At 40.4% G+C, this 22,763-nt stretch overlaps 1 protein-coding gene across 1 annotated transcript; it reads right to left on the bottom strand.

Moving 5' to 3' along the window:
- Positions 1–462: 462 nt before the first annotated feature.
- LOC6614657 (brain tumor protein) lies at positions 463–13,191 on the bottom strand. Its single transcript, XM_002039048.2, has 3 exons — positions 12,968–13,191; positions 8,090–11,237; positions 463–1,964 (listed from the first exon to the last, which is right to left on the bottom strand). The coding sequence occupies exons 2-3, from the start codon at positions 11,184–11,186 to the stop codon at positions 1,885–1,887; spliced, it is 3,177 nt and encodes a 1,058-aa protein (XP_002039084.2). The 5' UTR covers positions 11,187–11,237; positions 12,968–13,191; the 3' UTR covers positions 463–1,884.
- Positions 13,192–22,763: the final 9,572 nt, after the last annotated feature.

Here is a 22,763-nt window from a genome sequence, read left to right as displayed (position 1 = left end):
TTCAAAAAGCTGTGTTCCCGAACTCGCCACTCTAGCTAGCAAATTTCAGCTTTTAATAAATTATTATTATTATTTTTTTTACGTTTCCCACATGTATAAAAATATTCATATATAATTTACCGTAAGTACCTTTTGTTTCTCTTACACATTACATTAATGAGTTGTTATCTTGGGTTTGCCTTAATGTTTTATATATATATAGGTTTATATATAAAATGCGCATACAGTTGGAATCTTAGTTAGTAATAATAGTTAATGAGTTAATAACGTTCACATTCAATTACATCGTATTCAATTAAGTACGACTATGATTACATTTTAATTTTCTTCTTGACGAGTTTAAATGTAATTCAAAAAAAACAGTGTTGGTTGTGCTCAAAAATGTTGAAGATTCAAGTTAAATGCCTTTCCGGTTTCGTTTTCTCAAAAAAGTGGCTTGGTTTACTGGTTCATTACATTTAATTGTGCTGGATTTGCGGGAAAGATGGATTAGTGAATGACTGGATGATTGAGTGACTGACTGAGTGAGTGATTGAGTGATTGAGTGACTGACTGACTGACTGATTGAGTGAGTATCGTGCAGGGTATCTGAGGAGCCGAGCTGAGCTGATCCTGGCAGTAAGTTAAGTCAGTTACAAACTTAAACCGAATGGTAATTGCTCTGCACTGTGGTTAAATCTTTGTATGCATGTTAGAAACAGTATATGGCATATAGTATGCATTTGGTGGGCGTGTATATATTTCCTTTCCTTTCCTTTTATTTTATTTTCTTTTTTTCATTTCAACGCAAAAAGTTAACAATTTCCCCGTTCGAAACAGCTGAGAATGGCCGCCTGCCTGACAAAGTCTACGTGTAATATAGATTTTCTTTATATTTATATAAGTGTTGAATAAAAATGCCAACCCTCAATGATATACATTATTTGCTTGTCAGTCCATATTTTCCACATTTTCTTGTCATTTGCTTTAACATTTTTTTTTTTTCATTGATTTTCTTTTTATTTGTATTTATCTTAAGTGTAAAACAAAATTTGAGCGAAATATACGATTTGTAACTGAACGTACAGTGTAAACAATTAACCATAAAGAAAACATATTACTTTTATTACTTTAGCTGATAAAATGTCTTAGTTTCATATGACAACGTAGTATATGAAAGCCATTTAAGCAACACCCTGTATACAGTATTCACTCGATTTTTTTTTTTTTTGTTGTGTAGGTTAAAATTCAACTTGGCTTTAGCGAGAAATTCAAATTGCGGGGAGACATAAAAATCAATCCTTACACGGAAAATTGTTAATTGGTAAATCGTTGGCTAAACATAATATATATGTGTATACAAAGAAAACTTAATTGTAACGACATTTAACATTAGATTGGTGTTCCTTTTCATTTTCTGTTTCATTTTGGTTTTGGTTTTTGTTTTTTATTTAATATTAATAATAATTAATTATAAAAATACATATATGTATGCATGATGACTAGATGATGATACCATGTTCGGCTTAGTTGCACTATATAGCGTTATAAATATTAAAATCTATGCTGAATGATCGATTATGATTAAGATGAGCTAACATTTATGCATATTTCAATGATTTAGCAACGTTGATTCGTGTCTGTGTGTGTGAATTCTTTGTGTGCGGTTCGACCGTAGAGACTCATTTACACTAATTGCAAATACATTAATATTTATATAATTTTTGAGTCCCGAAATTGATTTAAATTAATTGCGTAACGTAAACTTGTCCATGCATCGCCCTTACATTACATTCCTTCTCACTTCCTTTCTTCAACAACAAATTCGTTAACATAACACAATTGTATGGGGAATGTTTGTTTGGTGATTGGTTAATAATAGTTCGTTTCTTTCGCTTTTCTATTTCAAATGAAATGTTGCTGTATTCTGTCTGCCAAGAAGCTCTTGCTGGTTTCATTGATGTTGCTGTGCAATTTGTGCAATACTGCAAGAAATGAAATTAAAAAGTAAATAAATCAAATGTTTTCATGTAAAAAATATGAATCTTAAATTGGATGGAGGGATAAATGCATAGAAATTATATATTTAACGATAAAAGGTTACCAAACGCAGTTCCACTTTAAAATAATAAGTACTTCTAAGAAAAAAGTGTTATAAAACGAAGTTTTTTTTAAGCTTCCTATTTAGTTATTGCACTAAACATTGCCCATTTGGTTCTGATTTAAAGTTAGATAAACTTGTTCTTAAAATGATCGGCTTACAAATTATTCTCATTTTTTTGCGTATTTTTAGAGTTTTTAATATGTCGTTTTTCGTTAAAAATTACAAAAATGCTTGGGATATGAATTTGTTTTTTTTTTTAGTTTTTATTTTTCGTAATCTTCAATAGGAAGAATAAGCAGCTAACAACAAACAGTTAATATGCCTTACTTTGCGTATATGCATTATTATTATAGATTATATTCACGGATGTATGTATATAAATATTTTATTTGCAGCTAGAAAAATTAGCGAAAATATTCATATTCCTTGTTCTTGTTTGTCTTGCGCGTTTCGAGATTTGGTTTTTAGTTTTTTAGTTCATCGAGAGTGAAAGTCCGCATTCGGCTTAAAGTCAATTTAGTTATAGTTATAGTTTCTCAGTTTAAACAAGTGCATAGGGAGAAAACAAGCGGAAGGAAACGGAAAATCTGTTCAGAAAAATTCCCTAAACGAGTCTTATGTTCATTTTATTTCACAAGAGTTTTTCATACATATACATATATATATTTTTTCACGTTTACGTTTTTGAAGCAGTCTAAGATTTTGTTGTTTTCGAGTGTTAAAAAACTGTTGAGTTCACTACTAAGTGGCTTGGTTTCTTCGCCGTTAAACACACACATAAATATAGTTTTTATACTCGTAGATATACAAGAATGTAGCGTTTTAAGTAGCCTAAAGTGTAAAATGTATTACAGATGGAGAGGTCCAGGACTTAATCCGGGGCTTCAACTTCAACTTGTTTTGTTTTGGTTTTGTTTTATATAGTAGCAACATTATAAATATAAATATTCATATATATGTATGTATATGTGTATAATTTGTTGTGTAAATCCTTCAATTCGTGTATAAAATCAGTCATAGTTAATTATTTTGTTTGGTATTTATCATTTATGTTAGTTGTTATGTTGGTTTGGATTGCTACTTGAATGTTCGGTGAAGTTCGTGACCACGCGCTAAAAGGTCGAAATAAAGTATCTTGTTCCTCAATTTCTAGTCTACTTAATCGTAGAGATAGCCTACATCTAAATGCGACAAAAAAGGGAAACTAATGCGGGAATGAACCGATCATTAGTCATTAATGCTATGTTGAGTTACGTACAAATTACAGACATTCAAACAGACACTACTCAAGCATGCATATTAAATATATATATATATTGTTTCTCGTATCTTTTGCCTATAATTCACTTAAAACATTTGACGGAATATCAGAATTGAAGTCCTACTTAATGAAAAGGTCCTGGCACCAGCGAAGAACGATTGCAGATCTGTTCGAAAGGATAACTCCGATCTGAGATGGTTTTTTACGCTGGGCGCTGGGACAAAAAGTATTCACACACACTCAATGGTTATTCAATTAGCTGCATACATATATCTATATGGTATGTTGTTAATAATTTAGTGGTTTAAGCATTTTTCGTTCGGAGCCTTCGTAGCCTAATGCATATACTAATAATACTTAAAAACACTTCTACGAAGCCATTTGAATTTTAATTTACTTTTGGATTTGCCTTCCATTCATATATGTATGTAGTTTGCTGCTGTTTTGCCACTCCTCGTTTCGAATCCGAACTGCCTTCCATCTACTAGAACTCGTACAAAATTTAAATTCCATACAAACATGCTCAACAATGCAGACAAATGACTTTGATTTACGATTTTGTTCCGTTCCTTAATAACATTTATCAAAAATATAAACTACAATTAAAATGATTCCTCAGATATGACATACAAACACCAAGATGCTCGTAGCTCGTACCTATCTATACATATCTAGTACTAACATCTAGTATCTAGTTCTGTTCTGCGTAACTTGTGCCTGACAGTCTCTTTTTCTTAACCAATCCCAAAAAGAGAGTGGGACCGATCCGTAGATGGATCGATCCCGATTCGATTTCGATTTCGATTTCGATTTCGCTTCGATTCGATTCCGTTCAACATTCATAGAGAGCTCCTAACAATCACAAAATAATAGTAGCCATAATACGAATATAATACGTGTATGCCATTGCCATTTATTAAACAACATTTACGCTTAGCACTACTCAAATGGTGGAGTTACTTTACTTTTGAATTTCCATCCCAGAATTTTCCTTACATTTTTGGCGTCCTGTTTCCTTCTTTTCTTTTCTTTTTCCGGTTTTTTTTTCTTCTTTTTTCTTTGGGGTGACACGAGACTTTGGCCCAAAAACTAATCACAAATGGCGACACACGCAAAATGCTCAACTACATATACTATATATCGGCAATGTTAACATACATAAATTTATAAATTTATATATATATATATATGTATAGAGCGAGATACCAAAGCAAGTGTCACGGGCACTTAACGCCCAGTTCTGGTTATATAAGTTTGGGTTAGAGCACAGTTGATTGGCGGTATAAATGGTTTACATATCATATCAATCGATCTGGAGTATCGGAAATAAGACGCTAGTATAGTTAGTTTTGATAGCTCACTGTGCTATGGTTACACACTGTATCTTATAGGTATATATGCATGTATAAATAATTTTGTTTTTCCCACCAACCTCGCGGGTTGTTTTGCTGCTCCTTACCCGAGATTTAAATATATAGAAATATATATATTTAAAAAACTTTTATCGGTTTTCCATTTTTGTGGTTGCACAGTCTATTAGATTCTCAATTCATCAATTTGTTTATCAACATACATTCACATATATATTCATATAAAGATTAAATAGTTTACCACTACTACAGATAGATCTCAGGGGGGTGTGGGGGGATCGAAAGGAGAGGAAATTCGGCCTTAGCGGGTTAACAACATCGCATCTGTTCAGATCAAAGTATAACCAATTCTAAGCTAGAAATGCTAAGAAAATAAGGAGAAATGTTCAAATCAAAATCAAAAGTAAAACGAAATAAAGCAAACAGTTGGTTGGTTCTTTTTATCAGAATAAGTATAAAATCTTTAATGGTTTTTCAGTTGGTTTTTGTGGCATTTGTTGTTGGGTTGTGTTTTGTGTGGGCTTTTACAACATTTTCGTGGAGCACAGATGTACATTTGTTGTCTATTGTTTAGAGTTTGTTATAAAATAGTCGTTATCGTGTGTGTTGTGTCCCATGTTGTGTGTTCGTAGTTCGTTTGTTGTATAACATTTAAAAATGTAATAATAATAATAGTTGATAAACATAAAAACAAAGTTATGCAAGCACAAAATACAAATAAAACTGCTTTTTGCAAAAACTGCTTGTGCACGCTAAAATGCTAATAATAAATACAATTAAATAGTACGCATTAGGCCGTAATAAATACCATCAATTTGCAGTATCTTATGTGTTTTAGTTTTTCTTTTTAGGTTTTATTTTCAACAATTTTTATATAAAAAAAATTTCAACAGTTTTTGTGTATTTTTTTAGTTTGCTTTTTTTTTGGCGGTCAAGTAAAAAGTGTTTCTCACACAGAAAACGTACAATACTTTGTTTAAACCCTTTGTCGTTATTACAGCTACCATTACATCGATACATTATCTTCAATACAATAGTTCGATTAAAGTCAATTAAGATTACAACAAGAAAGAACTAAAAAATATATTTTCGTAAATATACGAATAATCTCACTTAAGTAGATACACACAAAACATAGGTAAATATCAAATAATTCAAATAATAGGTCAAGCGAATCAGAAATTACACAGAGCAAGGCGTTTTTTCAAAACAAACAAGGGAATACAGAGGAAGAGGAAGGGGAAACTAAATTAGTTAAATACTACGTGTTTAATACAATATTGTTAAATTATATTCAAGAAATCTAATACCTGCTTACGTGTGGGCGTGTCAATGGGGTCAAGGGGCGGGGTTCGCGTCGCGTCGCGTTCCAAGCAAAACCAACAAAAAATACATAGTGATTACTTTTAAAATTACAAAATAAACATTTTTTAAATGCTGTTCCTGTTAATGTTGCGTTTGTAGTCTCAAAAAGTTGTGTTTCCTTGCCTTAATAGTATGTTCACTTTAAATATCTAACGTCCTAACTGCTTTTAACTAACCCTTACTTAAAGAACACTTTTGTTAGCTCCGCAATCATTTGAGGCCTATCCAAGTAAATGCTTTAACTAAATCATTGCAAGTAGAAGTCCATGTGCACACGGTGCGCAACAGAGCAAGGATACGTGATCCTGATTGTTGCGCACCGTGCGGCTGTCGTATTTAGTCCCTATTTCTCTGTCAAGGAAGTAATCATAATTGGGCGATTGGTCTGGCTTGGCTGGGATGTTGTTTCCCTATTCGCGGTTTCTCTTTATAACTATTCAATTATTTGAGATTTTTGATTTACTGATTTAAGTGTTTATCGTATATTAATAGACATACTTTAAGTGTATAATTATAATAGTTATAAATGTTTCAAGTCTTCTGCGCTGATTGCCAACTTTTAGTTAAATGTTAATTTTAAATACTCAATTAGATCTATGCACATCCTCAAGATACTTCGAATTCGCACTCGAAGCTACCACTAACTAACTTGGTGCACATAAATATCGCCTTGTTTTCGTTTGATATACACATTTCCATGTTTATTTAGTTTCAATTTGACAACAAATAATTTTCGCATATAATATAGTAATATATTTTGGGGCAAAACAACAAATTCGTCCGCCTTGCGTGCGAACGAAGAAATTATTTTAAAATATAAATGCCTAAACGAAAAATAGTTCAACAATCAAGAACAAAAATTTTAACTATTTTCAGTGCGTTCAGTTGTTTTTGTTTAAATTAAATTAAAGAATCGACAGTGGGTTTTTGTCTGCATTATTATTAGGGCGTAGGTAAGTAAGGTGTTCCATCTTTTCTTTCCGCTGTCGTGGTTACAATAAAACAATGGAAAACATAAATTCTAAGCGAGTATAAAATTGTGAATTGTTGTTTGTGTCGCGGTTCGGTTTTGGGTTCGGTTGATTTCGTATAAAAGTAGCAAACATGTCTTAGAGGATAATTAATTAATGTATATAAATATAAATAATCAGTAATCAATAAGTTGTATAATCAAAAATAATTTATAAACGTAAAAAACAGCTATATAATATATAATGTATCAAATGTTTATGCAATCAAAAATAATAATAACAAACAATTTGCGCAATCATATATCTAAGAATTACAATCATTTATTACAATCAATTATTAATTAATTAATGCTCGATACGCGGCTCCATTTCGTAGGCGGTTATTTGTTAAGTTTATTTTATACCAACTTCTTTTTTCATAATTTTTTCCTTTTTTTTTCCTTGCAGTCGGCAACGAACATAAGAAAGTGGAGGGATTTCTTCTGGTATCTACTATATAGTTAAAAAGTGTCATTTCTTTTGTTTGTTTCGGGTGTTTGCTTGTGTTTGTTGAAGATACGACTTGCACGCGAGATAGAGATACTACGAGGGTTTGAAGTGAGAAGTGTGCAAAGATATAGAGAGGCGGCGGCACTATCTGATTTGAACATGAACATGAATACACATAATATATATTTATCATAAACAAGTACGCACAAAATAAAAACTAAGCTTAACAGTGTAAATATATATAAAAAAATAAAACAAAATTCAACAATAATTTAAAAGATAATAAAAATCATTCCAACAGTGTGCGTGTGTGTTATTACATAGCGAGCAAAGTCTAAGGCTATGAGAGATGACAGATCGGGGGAGATAGTGGGGTCTTATAGATTTCGATTTCAACTTCGATTGTGTAGATTTAGAATTAGAGCTGGAGAGACCGCGCAAGTCAGACTATTGAGAACTTAGCCTATAGAAGTAGTGAGAGCCGGACCACAGATCCTCCTCCTTTCCGGACTCACATCCATGGAGTGTGTGTGTCTGTGTGTTTACATACCCACTGGCGCCAGTTGGACATAGCGATATATGTAGAGCCGATAGTCCTTGCTGGCCAGCACCACACTGCCGTCGTCCATGAGCGCCACATCGAAGCACTGCGCGTGCTTCACCTTCGACTCGAGCGCCGAGATCAGCTGCCCGTCCTGCGTGAAGATCGTCAGGTTGAAGTTGTTGTGGTTGTCCGCGATGAGGATCTCCCCGTTCGAGTTGATCCCGACGCCAATCGGGTAGTTGGTAATTCCCTCGCCGCCAATCTGCCGCAGATACTGGCCCTCGTAGTTGAACACCTTGACGCAGTGCGCCCGATTGTCGCTGATGAAGATCTCCTGCTTATCGTTGACCACCACGCCGTTGGGGAACTCGAGGTGCTTAGAGCACCCGAACTTGTGCAGCACATTGCCGTTCTGATCAAAGATGATCACACGCATCACCTTGCACTCCACCACAATGATCCGGCCCTTGTTGTCCACGGTCACGCCGCGAGGATGCTGCAGAATGGTGGCCCCGAACTTCCTCACAAACTGGCCGTACTGATTGTAGATCTGGATCTGGTGTGTGGGTGAGCGCTCGGTGACAATGATATCGCCGGAGTTGCGCACCACGGCCACGCGGTTCGGATAGAGCAGCTGCGAGTCACGCTTGCCGCACTCGCCAAACTGGAACTTGAAGCGTCCCTCCTTGTCGAAGATCTGAATGCGATGGTTGTTCGTATCCGCAACAATGATGTCATTCTGGGCATTTACCGCCACACCGCTGGGCTCCGTGAACTGGCCCTCCATCACGCCGAATTCGCCGAACTTGCAGTGGTAAATCATCTTCTGCCGCTTGATCTGCGACTTGGGCGGATAGATAGTGGCCGAAAGCAGCTTGTTGGTGAGGTCCAGCAGGGACTCTGAGCTCACGGTACTTCCGCCAGCTCCAGCGCCACTAACCACGGATCCTCCAACAGCAGACAGGCTGGCAAACGCATCGGCCACTGCAGAGCTACCGGACACGCCGCTTGTCACCGATGAAAAGAGATTGTCGCTACCGCCGTTGCTCCACTTCTCGTAGGGATTGTAGTGGGCCACGGCACTGGTGGCTGATCCATTGCTGCCGGTGTAGCCACCTCCTCCTCGCTTGGGCATCAGCTCACCAAAATGCTGTTCCACTGCCAGAGCGTTGCGATCGCGACCGCTCAGCAGGAGTCCTCCGTTGCTGAAGGCTCCCACTGCTCCACCTGCGCTAGAGCTGCTATCCAACAAACTGGCGCCACTCAATCCAAGACCCAGGCCGTGCAGCGACGATTGCGCCTGCAGCTGTTGATGATGGGCCGTCTGGTGATGATTGTGGTGGCCATGATGGTGTGACTGTTGGTGGTGGCCATGGTGACCACTGCCCGCGCTGCTCGCACTGCTGTTGCTGGCGCTCTGTGTTGGCCGGGCAATTGGCGGCTGCTTTCCGTGGCCATTGCTCGTCAGGCTCATGCCAGTAGGTCCACCGTCTGAGCTGTTTGCTCGAATGTAACCAAAGGTGTTGCGCACGCCGGCCTGAATCGACTGATAGTTGGACATAAATTCGATCTCAAAGGGCAGCTGCATCTCCTGAATGCCCGTCTGTAGTTGCTGCTCCAGGGATTTGCGTAGGAGAAGGGCATCTGCCAGCAAGGAGGAAGGCGGAGCAGGACTCCGCTCGACCGCCTCGCAGGTGGCCAGTCCCTTGTCGATCAAGTCGCGGGAGCGTTGCTGCCACGAATTGTTGCTGTTAACCTTGGCCGTGTACAGCGTTTCCAGTTCCTTGAGCAATTCTGTCTTGCGCTCGTCCAGCATGGAAGCGAAGAACTGGTGCGTCTCGTTCAGCTCGTTGTGAGCCTTTTGGTACTGCAGCTTCACCTTGGTGAGATTCTGGTCCGAGTTTCCAGCAATGCCGACAATCTCGCCAATTTTGCCACGCATATCGGCGAGCAGAGTCTGCAAAGCTGACTCGTTGGCCGTGGATCCCGTAGAGGTTGTCATTCCAGGTGACTGCACGTTCTCCAGTTCGTGGAGACCTGTGGAGTGCTCCAACACAATGCACTCCTTGCACACCAGGATGCAGCAGGTGCGGCAACTGAACTTGAGCAGCTCCTGTTTGTGTCGGGGGCAGAAGAGTTGTCGCTGCTGCTGTTGTTGTTGAGGGTGCAGTGAACCATAGATGCTATCCTCTCGCTGCTGCTCCTGGGAATTTGCCTGCGCGGCGGCTGCTAGTACAATCTTCGAGAGTTGTGACATAGGCTGCGCCGGCAGCAATTGTTGCTGCTGCTGTTGCTGTTGTTGCGAGTCGAGCTGCTGCTGCTGCTGTTGCAGCATCATGGTCAGCGAACTGGCGTACTTGAACTCATTCGACGCCGGATTGTTGCTGGGCGATCCAACGGACAGCGGGGTGCCAGTGGTGCTCGCCTCAAAACCCTTAATCAGGCACACATTGTGTCCGTTGAAACAGTGCATGAACTCATGAGCAGTTACACAATTGGCGCACAGATAGCTCTGGCAATCGAAGCACTTGGCCACCGCGTCGCTGCACTTGCTCTTGCAGGCGGTGCAACGTGGCGGAGATCCATTGGCGGATGTGTTGCTCGAGGAGCTGTTGCTGCTGCTGTTGCTGCCCTTGCCGGCTCCAACGACCAGACTGCTGATGCCCGAGTTGCCGCCATTGTTTGAGGACTGAAGATTGCTGCCGATAACGCCTGGTCCATTGCTGCTCGCAACGTTGTTGGCGCTGATCACACTGCTGCTGGTACTGCCGCAACCGCTGAGGCCGCTGGTCGAGGAGCTGGACGATGATGAAGACGAGGATGAGGACGATGACGACGAGCAGGAGGAAGAGCTGGCCGAAGAGCTGGACGATACGGAGGCCGAAATGGGATGATGGCCATTGATTACGGTCACCTCAGAGCGTGACTTAACGCTGCTGCCGCCCGTGTACTCATCACTGCAGATTGCCGAATCGCTGGCCGGTGGCGATGAACCGCTCAACGTGAGCGGAGAGTCTGATAGATAGCCGGCGTGTTCGTACGATTCGATCGAGTTCGCCCCGCCCCGCATCGAGTCCAGAGATGGTGTCGGTGAGGACGCCATCTTTGTGTTGTAAGTGCCGTCGGTGGCTCCGTTTACCTTTAGGAGTAACAGCTGCAATGAGAAAGAGCAAGTGGAGGGATTAATTAAACAATTTAGACAATGAATACATTTATTGGAAAATACGCCCTTTTAATCTAATCGATTTAAGTTCCCCACAACAAAAGTGAATAATCTTAGCACTGGTTTTAATGCTTCCTGTGGCAACCACGTTTTTTTTCGCCTACTCTCCGCCACTTTCACCCCTCAAATCGACTGACCCATGAGTCACCTGCGGTCCTTGTCTTTTATCCTTGTGAGTCAGCAATTCCTCCACTTGAACCAAAACGTTCTGGCATTTCCATGGCCCCTCCAAACAAACAAATGTGCCACACCCCTCAAACAACGGCCCCTTTTCCTTAGTCATCCCCTTTGTTATCATAATTTGTAGTTAATTGCCTCCTTCCAAACCTGCTTTCAGCCTGCTCCATGCTTCATCTAATCCCCCAAAGCGCGACAGCTGTGAACCGTGTTTTATTAAACATCTTCGAAGAGGACAGTTGAAAGGTATGTGGCTTGTGTATTCCCCCTGGTATTACTATTTCCCCAGCCCAACAGACTGAATCGAATCAAACTAGGATTCGCGCCCCCACGGTATGCTTTTAAACACAATTCCAATTTCTTACGGCAGAGTGGAGAAGCGGGGCTAAAAGTGAAGCTGTACGTATGGATAAAAGGACTTTGACCGGGGAGGAAATCGCTGCCCGTCTACATCTACTACCCCCTAACCTTTATCCTTTGCGCGGAGACGGACACAAATGCAATAAACGCACGCACAGACAGACATAAGACAGACGGACAGGATAGGACAGGACACCCCGTAATCATAATTTTACTTCCCCTTTTCGCTGCCTTCGCGGTTCGTTGCCTTCGAGAAGGACGGCGAATCTGGAGTTGGGTAGAATGTGAGCAGTAAAAGCAGGGAAAACGAACGGGGAGTTTCACAACAAACCCCCGTCGCAGAAAAGTAAACAAAAAAAAAAAACAAAATAAGGAAAACTGTGGAGCCCCGGAGAAACTTCTCTAGATTTCCAGACCAGGCGAAACTTCCGTCAACAAGAAAGCCAACATAAAGGCAATCCAAGTGAAAGCAAAGAGAGCCAGCTCAAAATCAACCCCGAAAAATGCGCCCAAAGGGGGGGAATGTTGTATGCCAGAGGGATGGGAAGGGTGACTGCAACTGTCTAGACTGGATGTACATTTATCATGCACATACACCCAGACCTAATGCCTTTTTCCCAATGCTCCCTAGAAAGTCCTTTCTAGCTTCACAAATATTCACTTTTTCGTCGTGAAGGACATTAATTTGTTTAACTTTCATGTTGATTGGGTTGCCCAAAATAGTCCTCTAGGCGTAGGTAAATAGGTATGCTAATCCGTTCTTAGGAACATACGAATAGTAAGTTGCTTACAAATGAAAAGAAGGGGTGGGAGGCCATTAAAGGTTAATAACATTATCGCTCAGTTTAATTTACAAAAATAAAAACATTTACTTCTAACTTACACTTCCTCTGCAAATAATTAGGTACTTTAAATTATAAAGTTAAATTATCTTAACAGTTTAGTTGCCGCCTAATCTGAATAGCTATAGCAAAAATGGGCGCGATAAATCCCTGATAAAGAGCTGCATATACTATGTACATATGTATGTACATATCTACCGGTGAATTTCCCCAACAAAGGGAAAACTGTGCAACGACGAAAACTAAACGTAAAACTCATTAAACGGAGATAAGCCGACTTACCTTTACTGCTTTTTTGTTGTATTTTGTTGTAGAATTTTCTATATATTCCAGTTCGTTTCCTGGTTTCCTGATTTCTGCTTGTTGTTGTTGCTTCTCGCTGCTGGTTGCGCCGTGTTGCTGTCTCGCTCTTGCGCAGTCTATATGATAAATTGCGTGGGATGGTTGCCGTTGTTTTGGTTGTTGTTGTTGTTGCAGTAACAAGTTGAAACAAATTTGTGTAGCATACTTTCAAGTGCTGTCAGATAATTGCGCCGCGCGCACAAAAGGCTGCAATGGGAAGAGAGAGAGAAAAATGGTTATTAGGAAGGATAATTGAATGCAAGGTTAATTGAGAGCTCTTTTTTTTTTTGTTTGTTTTATGCATTACAGTGACGTCGTGCGCGGCAAGGACAGTAATGTTAAAATCTTCGCTAGTTATGTACCAATTGCGTGACGTGAATGCTACGCGGCTCCCTGCAAAACTAACTCTGCGCATAATGCAGCGACCCGGGTAAAGCTCAGGTCCCCGCAAAAGCAGCGACGCCGGCAGTGGCTGCGACAGCGGAGCGACAGAGAGCGGCAAATGTCCTGGGGATTTTCCAGCTCCCAGAAACAATAACTACTCCGCACTTTGCAACTGCAGCCATGCAATGCCACACTCCACAGACAGTCGGAGAATTTTTTGGCTGCCTGTTAACCGAGCAACTTCCAGAAAGACAGGAAAACAAAGTGGCGAAAAACCCGGGAAAAATCAATACATCCTATTTACATTTACTAAGAGAGCGACCAACGCGAGAGACGAGTCCCAAAATGAGCGCTCTTTTTGCCGAACTGTTGAATGCCGGCTGCAAAAGCAACAACACAACTGCACACCTCACTACCCCCACTGCGCTTATGTTTTAGCAACCCCTAAAACAATATGGCGGCGAGTCACCCACAACAAAATAAATAAAAAGAGGAAACTTCCCCCCAGAAAGAGCAACAATTTTCCACGCCAAAAGACACTTTTTTTGCGCGCGCTACAGGTTGCGTGAGAGAACGGAAGAGAGCAAAGGGAGAGCAGCGGAGAGAGAGTGTCAAGAGAAAAGCGCAACAAAAGCAGGAAGCGATAAACGATAAATGCACACAGCAAAAAAGTAGCAGACTTTGCGAAAGGCATTATGTATAGATAAAAGATGCAATAAAATAAGGAAATATATCTTTATGTAAAATTTTTCTTTCTATACTCTAATCAAAAATAAAAAAATATTCTCTATGAAAAATATTTTTAACTTTCATTTGTATCACATAACAGCTTATTTTCAGTGTATGCTGTGCGCATGTTTTTTTCCAATTTGGGCAACGACCGCATCCAAAAGCAATAACAACAAACGTTCTCTCTCTCGGCCGCCAGCCTCTCGCCCTCTCCTTATCACCTTTCTTTCACTCTGCATTTCTCTGTTCTATGTTGCCGCAGAACTTTCGAGAGGAAGAGAGGAGACAACTATGCTAGAAATGACGTTGCAGCAGCATCATCACATTCACATCTCATCAACATAACTGCATAGCGAAAATTTCTGTATACCGGCAAAGGCGGCAGCGGAAAAGAGACAAAAGACGTAACAGGGCGGAGAGCGGAAGAGATGAGAGGAAAATAGCCAGACGACAGGCACATAAATTCGCACAAACAAACACACATTCACACATGTAAAATAGCGGCATTACGAACTGTTGCGAATCGCGGAAAATGAGGGAGGGCAACAAAAAAACAAGCGGTGATCTTCAAAAGGTATCGATCACTAACTCACACCTGAAACGCACACACATGAGCATAGGAATAAAAAAAAACCTGACTCATAAATATACCACCGGTAATTTCAACAAATTAGTTAATAAATACAAGAATAGCACCAAAACGTCACCGTTCAAAGTGGAAACCAAACATTAACCAGCGTTTTTTTCTTTATGATCTTTTGAAATACCCTTACAAAACTTTACGCTGACTTTATTCCATTAATTAACTTATGTTTTTATTTGTAGTATCATTGATTAAGATAAGTAATATTATCTTTATGTAAGTAAGCCTGCTATACCATATTTAGTTAGGCGACTAAAATACTTCCAAGCAATCACATGAGGAAAGTGCAATACCCCTAATCAGCGCATCAAAAACAATAATTTGGCGTTTCTTGGCGGGGGGAACTAACTAGGGGAATTGATAATGAACGAGTTGTCTATCGATTAGATTAGCAAATTTGGGAGATAGTTGACGGAGAACAGACGGAAGAGTGGTAAACGGTTCGGGCCAAATCAAACTGACAGTTGGGATTGTATATCATGACAAAATTAATATCATTTGGGGTCACGGGCCCATCAGAAGAATGGAATCGCCTCCACTTTTCGAGAAGAGGGAGTGGAGCTCAATGTCTGTGCCATATGTTTTACTTAGCAGTATTTTTTTTTTTTTTTGTTAGGTGGAAGGGTAGCAGGGGGTGTACGGACAAATTCCAGACCGCTTGTAAAAGTGTTTAAAAATAGAGCGGGCTAATAATCAGAAATGCGAGTGCAGTGCACTGAGGGCGTGCCCGAACCCCCTTCCGCCCTCCTCCCACCGTAATTAAGCACGAGAAGAAAAGAAGAAGAACCGAGGGACGACGGACGGCGGAAGAACGAATAAGAATACAAGAAAGGGAGCAAAGCGAGGCGGAGCAAAAGAACCGACGTGGTTACCCCATGTGAGAAGTGGAACAAACTGCGCACAGGCATTACTAATGCAAAACAATTTGTACAAGATTATAAATTTCATGGCTCAGAAGAACTGGAAAGAAAACAAAGCGAGGCATTGCGATGTGCTGCTGATGACGATGATTATGGAAAAAATAATGATCGGGAACAAGAGCGCGCAGCACCAAGTTCAAGCCAAATCAAGATGGTGTGTGGGAGAAAATAGGGGGTGCTGCCTGTACGTGAACCAACAGTGGAACGCTCCCAGCGTGAACTTAGAACCAGTCATCGAAGGTGCACCGTACGGTACAGTACTTTACTTCTTTGAAAAGACTTCTGCGAATTTTAGACGATTTATTGAGGCTTCACTGTAATTCCGCAAAAATGCATAAACCCACAAAAACAACTAAAAAAGAGATGGGGCTAGAGGAGGCAGGGCGTTCGTTCTGGTTGTGCAGCAAAATAAACAAGGCTGTGTTCAACTTCCATGCATTCCCCTGCGGAATGTTTTTGGGGTTGCAACTGCAGCAGAGTTCAATGGTACCAAAAGCAGCAATAGCGGCAGCAAAAACAAAGGCAATTACCATGACACACACACCCACTGCCAACAGTGGTGGGCATAATGTTGTGCGCTGCGTATGTCAAAATGCAAAATAGGCACACGTTTTAAGAGAAAAAAAGATTTACACTTGTTCACGAATTATCTCTATGAATGTTAATATTAAAAGCTAATGAGAGCGAATGTCGTTTTATAACTATATGTATTTATACTGTTTCAAAGCGTGCTACTCAGTAAAATTCAGCTGCAAACTGCTCTTGCAACAACTTAAGCATCAATGAATAATATAGTCCCAATATTCTGACCGCAACTTTATGCCGAGGATACAGACGTACTCAAATGCAGCGAAAAATAAAAGAGAATCCCAGCACAAAGAGCAAGCCATAAAACAGAACAAAGAAACTACCTTTACCTGCTCGACAGGCACACAACAAATCCACACATACATACACACACACTTCTAAGCGAGACAGCAGCAAAAATGCCGTCGCTCGGCAGATAAAATATCCGTCCCGATCCCAATTCCAATCCTCATCCCACAGCGACCATCCCATTCCATTCGCATCCTCGATTTCATCGCAAAGGCATCGCCAACATCACGACCGCAGCTGCCTCTTGGTTTGATGCAAATTACGCTACAGTAGATATTGGCAATGAAGAAATGTTTTTAGGATAGGATCTGGATATCAGTATTATCGTGGATCTTCTTCTCTTGATGTTTATTATTGTGAACGAAAATTCGGTTAAGATTGGAAAGAACAAAGTATTTTAAAAAGTCTTTAATCCGATTAATGCCACCATTGGTTTCTAAGTGTTCTGGGCATAGAATCTTTTAATCCGTTACCATGTCTTTGCACCCAATCTTCCTTTATAAATACATCAACCTTCTTATAATTTAGCATATGTATTGTATTATTGAACGGATGTAATTTCATATGTTTATAATGTTTTGTGTTTTGTGAGCTAGGTAAGACAAGTTGACTCAAGACAAGTGAGAGGGAATGGGTACTGGAATGTATCTCCTGTTCTTCCCAAACTATTTTACTGTTTTCCCTAGTGAATTTCGTCGAATTCTGCGACGATTGCTTCTCCGGTATTTTTGTATTTTTTGGGTTTTTGTTGAATTTTTTTATCAGACGACGCCAGTGATGCGTCAGCAGCGAAGCGACCCCCAAAGCAGCAGCTGCTGGTGAATGAAATTGACTCGACGCATTTTATTGAAGGAGACAATGGGCGAAAAACGAAGAACAACAAAATCTGCACAACAGAGTTTTATTGTTGTCGCACGATGCATGGATAGCGAGGGGTGAGCAATGAAGGAAGAGGTAACGCAGAAGAAGAAGAACAGCAGCATCCAATTTAGCAGAGGGTCCCGAGATCCCAGACGCTCCCTCCTCTGCCTCTTTCACACTCTCTCCGCTCGCTCTTCTCCACGGGTCGTTCTCCCACGACCATCCATCTCCTTCTCTCTCCCACTCGCATCAAAGACCCCGCAGGTCAACGGCGTCGACAGTGCAGTTCTTGTTCTTTTTTTTCGTTTCTGTTGTCTGTTCTTGTTTTTTTTTTTTTTCATTCTGCACAACATTTTTCTTTCTTACTGCGCTTTGTAGTGTCTGTGGTTCGTTAGCTGCCGCTTCTTCCCCCACTCTCCTGCTGCACTGTGAGCGAGGGCGAGCGAGATGGCAAGTGTCTGTGTGTCCTGCACAGTGGTGGTAGAAAATATCGACGCAACCTTGCACAGGTACAGTGTCGGCTGGGAATATTCCATTCCATTCAGAATTTTGGGCAAGTAAAACGAAATACCATATAAGGACTTCTTATGTAGATTCGCACACTATACTTCAAAATGATTAAGAGCAAACTCACTTCCTTTGTTTTTTCCAAGATTAAATGTGAGAGCAAACTGTATTTCCAAAAGTGTGCAAAAGATCAAATTAACTAAAAGTATCTAAATATTTCACCTCATAAAGGAAGTTTAAACGCAGATGCACATGCCATCGTCTGTCTAGTGGTGCAACATCATCTAATCAATTGGAACGTGTTCTCTGTACGCCTCGTTTTCGTGTTAACTTTCGATAAATATTTGCTATCTACTTTAACATTTTCAATTAGAGATGTACCAACTTCGGGTTGCCTGCGTTATCTATTACGTGGTGGTAAGCAACGCTCTCTGATAATGAAAACTCGCACATGAACCCAAAACAAAGCAGAGCAAAACACGACGAAATTGGTACGGCAAAGAGCTGGAAAAGATTGGCGGGGACAGAAGAGGGAAGAAGAACGACCCCGACCGAGTTCTAGAAAATCTCAGAAAGTAACAAAACAGCACAGGAAACGCATTCACACAAGGCGTTCGGGTTGCGATGGCGAATCGATTGGAGATGGCCCAAATTGCTGTTGATAAAAGAAGGATCGTTGTCAATTGTATCTGAATGGAAATCCGAAAATCCGTAAAGCAGCTGGAAATCTACAGTGATCACTGGGCGAATGCGAATAAAAGTGAATTAGATCAGAATTGTAAGTCTTTGGGTAAACCCAAGAATATTACTTTCGACTGCTCCAAACATTACAGTAACGAACTTAGCTAGAAAAACAAGGAAACAACCATAAAAGTATAATTGTTTAACCCTTCTGTTTGTTTAGGGTACAGTTGTACCTATTTATAAACAGTAAATTCTCGAATTATGAGAAAGGTTGCCCGAGCTGGTGTTTACGCTTAAGTATAATGTGTAAACATGCTTCCAAAAACTAGAGCTATTTCATGATTAATTTAAACAATCTTCTTTTCTGTAGCTAAGAGCGTGCTTATGCATTTTTTAATCAAATATCTGAGGCTCTTTCTAATTCCCGCTTCCGAGTAACCACTGCACAATCAGTTCGACACAAAATATAAAGCCCGGCGACAGCTTTTTTAATCAGTAAGCGTAGTTTTTTATTTTTTAGCTCTGCTGGTGACGCAAATCGAGCGTGAAACAAGACACATGGACTAAATAGCATTCGATATGTTATGTTTCGTCTTTCCGTTCTGCTCGTATACATATCCACATGCTTGTACGCCAAACACCAAATACTGGACCCAGAGATAGGAACAAATTTGAAACACGTTTTTAGATTTTGACTTTGGTTTTGTTGTCTCCTCTTGTGTGTTTTTGCTTTCGGCGTAAATAAAACAGGCACTCACTCACTAACTCACTCGAACCGGCAGTTCGTATATTAATGAGAAGCCCCAAGCGTGGTTTGCACGTCGATCAGTCTGTCAGTCTACAGTGATTAAGTTTAAAGAACATTGCCGTAATAATTTTGGTTTAAAATACACACAGAAACAAGAAAACAAACTCGTGTTTTATTCTTCCGCATCGCGTCGGCAGCAACAACAACAAATGCAATAACAACAACGATATCCACAACAATACCCATGAACACAGTCGCCGCCGCGAATTGAATGTTGTTGGGGAATTGTTTGAACAGTTGGGTCGCGATAAATAGGCTCGACTTTCGGACTTTTTGGCCGGGGGAAGGTCGTCGCGCATTCGAGTTGAAGGAAGTGCGCACCCCTCTAGGCTTCAGAGGTTGTTAAACCATTTCATCATTATCAGATTATTGTTTGCTCTTGCAATTACAGTGGTTATTGACTAGGGGAAAATACAGAATCGTATTCCGAAGAAGTGAAATAAGAAAGCGAATTTAATGTCGAATTTGTTGTATTGCACAAACTGAAAAAAATATCCTGGATTTTGTGCATTTGTCACTCTTATTTTATTTATGATTTTGGCTACGATCAGCATTGCACTTTTACACAAACTGCTGGCCGTGACTGTGGAGAGCAGACTGTGGCGCAGAGCTAAATAAGAAATGAGATAATAATAACAAAAGCGTATAAACGTAGAAAAGTTAATGCAAGCAACAACAATGCGCGCGGACGTCGAAAAGAACAAACACATATACACAAACACGCTCATAAACAGACGCCAAAGGAGGCGAAGACCAGGGGATGGGAAAAGGCAAGAATAAAATGTTTTGTTGCATTGCAACAAACACCAACAGCAACAATGCAAGTGATGCGCCGCCAGAAAGAGATAGAAGCACGAGCAAGAGGAAGCGCAGCAGGAAAAGGCAGCACCAACGCACTGACACTCACTCACACAGGCATACATAGTCACGTACGCGATTCTAAACAAGTTGATGAACTCTACGGCATCTGCGGAAGAAGAAGAATGCGCAGCTAAACTAAACAATTTGTTTCTGACGTTTTTGTTCGTTCATATATTGAGTTAACATTTATTTGCTGCAGATATGTATATCTTGTAGCATACGTACATAGGCTAGGTATGTGTATGTTTCTGTTGCACTTAGATTTACTTAATATTCCACTAGTATTAATACTTTATATTGCTTCTTTTCGCACAGTTCACACGCACGCACACACACTAGCAGCAGCAGTAGTAGTGTATTCTCTCTGAACGCGACGGGAAGTGAACGCGAACGAGCGCCAAACTGTTGTTTATCCGGCGAGTGTTAAGAACTGAATGAGAATGAACCAGCATGGCGAAGAAGAATTTTACAAGACGCGGAACGAGGAACGGAACGAACGAACCAAGCCGACAAAAGCGGCCAGCCAAAAAACTCACTCAACCAGTTTTAGCCAGCAGGAGAGCGAGAGAGACAAAGAACCAGCGAACGGGACCGAGAGAGAGCGGGAAATCTAGTTTCTGCAGAACGCCACGGGGAATGGATTGGCAATTGGAACGGGTGTTTGTATGCATGTACATACCTACATAAATGCTGCGATGAGACTGACCTCTGACAACCTCCTACACTCGCACACGTACATATGTATGTGGCGTATGTACGTACATATGTAATCGAACAGAACATAAATTGCGCGAGGGAGCAGTGCACTCCAAGTATTCCGGGCTCTGTATGTACATATGCGAGTGGGAGTGAGCTGCACTTACAAAGAGAGCGGCAAAGGAGACGGAGAAGAAGAAGCACGAACGAAGAATGAAGCGCACCAGAGGAGCCCGAAAAAGGGCTGCGAAGAGCGGAAGCAGTGGAAACCGCGCACTGGTCGTGGGGTAACTTGTACTATCTGGCGATTTTTTTGGAGACTAAGCCCCATGCATAGAACCAGTGCAGTGAGTCAAAAGATTATCATCCGCGTTTATTTTCGGGTTTGTTTCGCTATAAACGATTATTCGGATTCGCATAAACTCGGATTTCATATAAAAGTGACATCGTTTGAATGGGAACCAGAACTGGAAATGATTACAGGTCTAGTTTTTTTTTTGAAATGATGAATGGTGCGCAAAGGCTCCCAAAATTTGTTTTCTTTTGAGTTTCGGAACATTTTGTTTTCCAATGAATTTTGGAATTTGTATAATTAAAAACCAGAAAGGAAGCTAGCTTCAGCAAACGAAATTTATATACCCTTGCATTAATAATATTTTATAAAATCACTGGCGTATGCCAAATTATAATGCTTTATTATGTTATCACTGTTTTGATATAATATGACATATGATAAGTAGTCCGATTTTGATTAAATTAAAACGGAAATTACATTTTGTCATATAGTTTTTGTATACCAAAACCAATGTAAATTTGTTTTCACACCCACTTTTAAGCCAAACTTGGACTCGTAATATGTTTCCTACAGAGAACGAAAAAACCAATGATCAAGACCAGAAATCGTTGGCTATGTGGTAAATAGTAGATGTCTAAACCTGTGTATAAGCAAGTTCAGCTTTTTATGGTCATTACCAACTAGGCTAGTTTACAACTGGTGACTTTTCCTACTATCTAGCGCTGATGCAATAGGAGCTTGTGAAAGAAAAAGAGATGGGGAATGGGAATGGGAATGGGAAGGAAAGGGGCAGCGTGCCAGGTAAAAGTCTGCGCGCTTGCGTCATGTGCGTTTTCAGCGTTTTCAACGTACATAATATTCCGATCACAAGAAAAGAATAACGTGAAATGGCAACGGCAGGCGTCGACTTCTCTGCCGCAGCGATACGTTGCGATGCGATACGTCCGGGGACTTTGGAGAATAAACCAGTCTAGAAACACCGCTCGGCTCTATAATTATGCTGCTTGTTGTTCGAGAGTGTTTATGTGTGTGTGTATACAACAACCACGCATACCAACACCACGAAATACACCTATGTATGTATGTAAGTATACTATAGTGGCTGCCACAAAGGGCCTTAAACTTTGTTTAAAGTCAAGGTCAGTGATTTCTTGTGCGCCAATTGCGATGCTATCGCATCGCTCGTGAGGCTGCGTGACTCACACACTGACGCACAGGGCCACCAACCCACGGATTTCAATTTCTTTTTGGTTTTCGGTACCCGCAAATGTACATAATACGATTCCAGAACTTCCAGCTTTCTAGTTCCATTACGATATTCATTTCATAGTTATTTTAATATTAATGGGATATATGGGATTTTAAAACTATTTAAGTCTTCTTTGCGATGAACAGGTGAGAGATTTTCTCTTCCCTCTCCGTAATTTCATACATCATGATTGTTATTAGATACTTGAGTTTTTTAAAAATAT

Source organism: Drosophila sechellia, chromosome 2L (assembly GCF_004382195.2).
Source record: "Drosophila sechellia strain sech25 chromosome 2L, ASM438219v1, whole genome shotgun sequence".
Taxonomy (NCBI): Eukaryota; Metazoa; Arthropoda; class Insecta; order Diptera; family Drosophilidae; genus Drosophila; species Drosophila sechellia.
The sequence above is the reverse complement of the archived record's forward strand: the minus strand, read 5'-3'. Positions and strand labels throughout refer to the sequence as shown.